General features: G+C 41.8%; 1 protein-coding gene across 4 annotated transcripts in view; it reads right to left on the bottom strand.

The window, feature by feature from the left end:
• Nucleotides 1-1,268: 1,268 nt before the first annotated feature.
• The window catches only part of SNX14 (sorting nexin 14), a 45,416-nt gene continuing 41,697 nt past the window's right edge, over nt 1,269-4,987 (bottom strand). For all 4 annotated transcript variants that reach the window (XM_059842510.1, XM_059842512.1, XM_059842511.1 and 1 more), the window contains 2 exons: nt 4,809-4,865; nt 1,269-1,446 (listed from right to left, as the gene is read on the bottom strand). In XM_059842510.1, coding sequence (XP_059698493.1) covers nt 1,408-1,446; nt 4,809-4,865 — 96 coding nt within the window. In that variant the 3' untranslated portion in view covers nt 1,269-1,407. The remainder of the gene's footprint in view (nt 1,447-4,808; nt 4,866-4,987) is intronic.

Here is a 4,987-nt window from a genome sequence, read left to right as displayed (position 1 = left end):
TGGAAAGCTCATTACAGTCTTTTTCAACACTGAAGCTACTTGCCTCTTCCACCCATTGCACTTGTACATTTCAACAAAGTGCATTAAGATAAACATTCAGGATGCTGGAATTTAAAGACCCCATTCACTTCCACACCCATTCAAGGGCTGTGCCTGAAAGGCTCTGGACCACAGAGCTGTATTAGGTAGGGGGTGTAGAACAGGGAGAAAAACAACACCTGACCTTGTCACACTGCCAGTTATGCCCTGGCATTGATCATTTGTCACTTCTACTCCCTAAGCTGTTAATTCACAGAATGGTCTTCCTTCATCAACATCAAATTAGTAACAGAGAGGGCACTGACAGAGCTGTGCCTCCACATAGGGATTTTGAGAGTGGCAACAACTGCTTTGGCAGACCCAGAAAGGAGAGAAGTAACACTGTTACCTTCCTTTGACAAACAGAAGGGAAAGGTCTGCAACAGTAATACAGATGAATTATACTGACAAAGAACAGCAATGCTGCATTAGATTGATGTGTTTGTAAAAAAGGAGAAAACGGGTGTTTGAAAAGAAAAATTAAGGAACACCTAAGAAAGCATCTCTGTATTGTTCTGCACGTAAAACTTGTTATAAACCCACACATAAAAGTCCTTTCCAAAATGTCTTTTATAAAGGCTGGGCTAACAAATTAAGACTTACAGAGAAAAATCTTCCACACATTTTTATATGAATGAATTCTTATAAAATGTTGTGAACAGATTCACATCCTCTTTTCTAAGCCTGTAAAGAGGATGTCAGAAAAAAACCACAAAGCCAGATAAGAAACTGCAGAAAAAAATCTTTTCACATCCGTTATTATTTTAAGAAGGCTTTAGATTTGAAGGTCAGGTGTTAAAAAGACTGAATTACAAATGTGATTTCCCATGCCCACAGAAACATGAAGGCTAAAGACAATTCTGAGATTGAATCTATTGGATATAATTAACTAATCATACACCTTTGTTTGGAGAAAAAAAAAGAATTTGTTAAGACACTTTAAAATAACTTAATGGGAGCATTCTACAACTTCTTCCAAACAATTTTTCTACATATACTTTCAGGAAGACATCCAGTAATTGCTCTTTTAGCAAAGCATAAGTTGGCTGACTGCCCAGCTGTCTTTTTTGATGTCATACTGTAACCTCATTCACTGAAAGATTTTGGTAAAATAATTAGACTTTTACTGGTAATAGCTAAAACAGATTTTAAATTAAAAGTACAAATATTTTATTTACTTGCAATTGGTATTAAATTTTAATATCTTTATTGCATAAAGGTATTTTTTGAACTTAAATTTTATGTTATTTACAACAAAATATACAAGGCAATGTTAAAATGTCACATGTCCATTACAACAGTACACAGCAGATCCTACTGGGTGTCCACTCACATCCAACTTGACACAGAGCTTGCTTCCTTTGGACCCTGTTAAACAGGAAAGGGGGGAAATTTACTTATTAAGTTTGAAAATGTTTATTTACATAGAAATGACTGAACTGAGCTGCAATGATTAATGGTATCTGAAAACATCCACTTGAAACCAGACTTAAGAGAATGGAAGGCTATTGGGTTTTAATATAATTTCTCAAAATAGTTGTTTTCTTTTTTCTCTAGAAGTTCCCACCTCCCCCATGACTAACTGCTAAATACAGTTTGCTTAACACAGCAATTTTCTGCTCTGGAAATAGTCCTGGAGAGATATTTTTTCAACTGGACTTCTTTCCTTACTCTGCCCAGAAAGCTTTTTCCCTTTCAGCTGTCCCTTTTCCTTGTATCCTGTCTGACAAGACTCCCAAGGGACTGGCTGTACACTGTCTCACTAGAGGAGATTTTCAGCTCTTGGAGCTGGCTGACTTACACATGCTGCCACCAGACACAGCAGACACCGAGCGATCCAGCGCATATCCGCACCGGTACGTGCGGCAGGAAATGCCTTCAAGATACCAATCTCAAGAGTGGGAAGCAGACTGACATCCCCACTAAGGAACATCTTCCCATTTCTCCCATCACTGTTTTCCCTGCCAAAGGAGTAGTGCTCAAAACAAAACTTCTGGGATGCCCAGTTTCCCCTTTACAAGCTGACTGGCCGGAAACATTTTTCCATTCTTCAGTGTAACTACAAAAACATTTTGGTAGGAAGCAACTCAAAAAGGACCAGTGGATGCTGAACAGAGAGAACAGGCATTGAACTGATTCCCCCCAAAACATACGTGCATGGACAGTTAAGTAAGAACCAGTCATTACTTTTAAACTTCCCCACTGCAGTTGTTAGGAAGAAACAATTCTCTTTCCAAGTGGCCACACAGTGCAGTGATTTTGGGAAAATGTTTTCAGGGCTCTGGATGAAAATCACTGCCATCCCTCTACCCATACCCTCTCCACCTTTCATTTCCCCTCTCAGTCCCGGTACACTGACAAGCAGGTTCCACTGCCAAACATCACTGACCAAGCACTTTGTACAACTCAGTACAAGTTCCCAGCTGAAGTATTTTTCCTCCTTTCCCCTACTGAAATCAGGGCCGGAGATTCCCTTGCTCTGTCCCCATCAGCTTCAGTCACAGGGGACAGGGGGAGCCATCCCTCACTCATGCCATTTCACCAGGAGCAAAGGTGGCACTAGAGGTCCCTCCTCAGCAGGTGGTTATGAAACACTGCAGAGAAGCTGGGCAATGTCATGGTTAAGCAGGAAAAAAGGATAGATTAAGATGCAGAAAACATGATCTTGATTTACCTTGAATAATCTTTCTCTTGGTTTGTTTTTGTAGAAAAAATATTTTTTCCCATTAAATGTACACAGCTATGAAACCACAGCATGGCTGGGGTTGGAAGGTGCCTCTGGAGGTCATCTAATCTAGACCTCAAGCAGGGCCTCCTAGAGATGCTCAGGACCATGTCCAGACAGCTTCTAAATATCGCCAAGGATGAGCATCCCACAGCATCCCTGGGCAACCTGTGACAGTGCTTGGTCAACCTCACAGTGAAGAAGTGTTTCTTGATGTTCAGAGGGAATCTTTGGTGTTTCAGTTTGTGCCTGGTGCCACTGGTCCTGTTTGTGGGCACCACTGGCTCTATCTTCTTTGTACCTCCCCTCAGGTATTTACAGACAACAATAAGACCCTCTGAGCCTTTTTCTCTAACCTGAACAGTACCTGCTCTCTAGCCTCTTCTCACAGGAAATAAGCTCCAGTTCCTTCATCATCCTCATGGCTCTCCACCAGATTCATTCCAGTATGTCCATGCCTATCTTGTACTGGGAAGCCCAGACCTAGACATAGCACTCCAGGTGTGGCCTCACCGCTACTGAGCAGAGGGGCAGCATCACCTCCCTCAACCTGCTGGCAACACTGCTCCTGTGGCAGCCCAGGATATCATCAGCCCTTTCAGCTGGCTGGCCCCCAGCCCAAACCCAGCACCTGGGGCTGTTCTTCCCCAGGAACAGGTCTTTGCACTTCCCTTTCTTGAAGTTCATGAGGTTCCTGCCAGTCTATTTCTCCAGCCTGTTAAGGTCCCTTGGGAAGGTAGCATGGCCCCCTGGTGTATCAGCCACTCCTCCCAGTTTTGTGTCATCATCAGGCTTTGCACTCTGTCCCATCACCCAGATCATTAATGAAGAAGTTAAACAGGACTGGAGCCACAGCTGACCCCTTGGATAACTCCATGTTACTGGTCTGCCTCCAACTAGACTTCATTCCATTGATCACCACCCTCTGGGCCTGACTGGTGCTTTAAAGTCTATTTAAATGCCACTCATTTTTTCCACAATCAACTGAAGAAAGACCAGTGTTCCAATAAATATATATAATTAGCTGCTGAGATACAAAACCAGTTCAGCTGAGTAAAACAGCAGGGCTAAGTCAGGTCTTTTTTTCTGCACTCAAGTTCCCAGGCTACTTCCTTGTTCCCTTGGTCAGCTGTCTGAGCATTGGCTTGAGGAGGGCAGCTACAGAGCTGAAGCACAAAGTAGGGCAGACTTGCTGAGCCAGCCTCATTTCACTGAAAAAAATGCAAGTGTCCTGGCTTGTTCCAAGATCTTGTACTTGTTTCTGTTTGTCATGCAAAACAAATCACTGCTGGCACTCTGCAGTTGTCAGGCACAGGGTTCATGCAACGAACTTTTATTGTTAGTGAGGGGGTTTTTAAAATTTGTTTGGGGTTTTGTTTTTTACTAGCTAACTAGCAGGTACTTCCTGTTTGCCTTGAAGACCAAACTGTGAAATTACTATGTAAAAATCTGTCAAGATTTGATATACACAAGAACAAGCATCAAACAGATCCCAAACCTAATGATATGCATTTATACAGACATTTCTCTTGGGCAAATTCCTTCTCTTTTATCTGGATAGCTGAAGTTAACATTGCAGCGACCAAACTAGAGGTAAGAAATCCTCCTGCCAGATATTCTCAAGAAAAATACTGCAGCTTGGTCTGAGCTTTGCATGCAGAATTCCCTTCCTAAATTGAAAAATGCATAAAATAGAGTGGAGACAAATCAATCAAAGAAGAAAGGCACAGGGATCCCGACTGCTGGTTGATCTGTCCAAGTCTCCTGAAAGACAACTCAGACTTGCTTCATGCTAAACAAATGGGCTTGAGCTGATTTGGAAAGAGCCAATTAGCCAAAATGTAAGTAATCCAGATTTCAATTATTTCAACATATTGGAAAACATATTTTCCCCAAAATTTAGAATTAATATTTGTAATAGAGAACAAGGGCAAAAATGCACCAGTGATCAGACTCAGTAGCAGCTTGAAGAATTCTGCAGTTCTCAAATGGAGTTAGCACATACCTTACTCAGCTCTGGAAAGAGCTCTTGAATCCCAATGTCCAGCAGAACATAAGTTAACTAAAAGAAAATACAGAAAATTAGGGACACTCCAAGGAAAAACTACTGCTTTTTATTCTTAATTCTGAGTAAGAGCCCACTCCTCTGCTATACCAAACATTCACTTTAGGAACTCCTGTGCC

Source organism: Haemorhous mexicanus, chromosome 3 (genome assembly GCF_027477595.1).
Source record: "Haemorhous mexicanus isolate bHaeMex1 chromosome 3, bHaeMex1.pri, whole genome shotgun sequence".
Lineage (NCBI taxonomy): Eukaryota > Metazoa > Chordata > Aves > Passeriformes > Fringillidae > Haemorhous > Haemorhous mexicanus.
The sequence above is the reverse complement of the archived record's forward strand: the minus strand, read 5'-3'. Positions and strand labels throughout refer to the sequence as shown.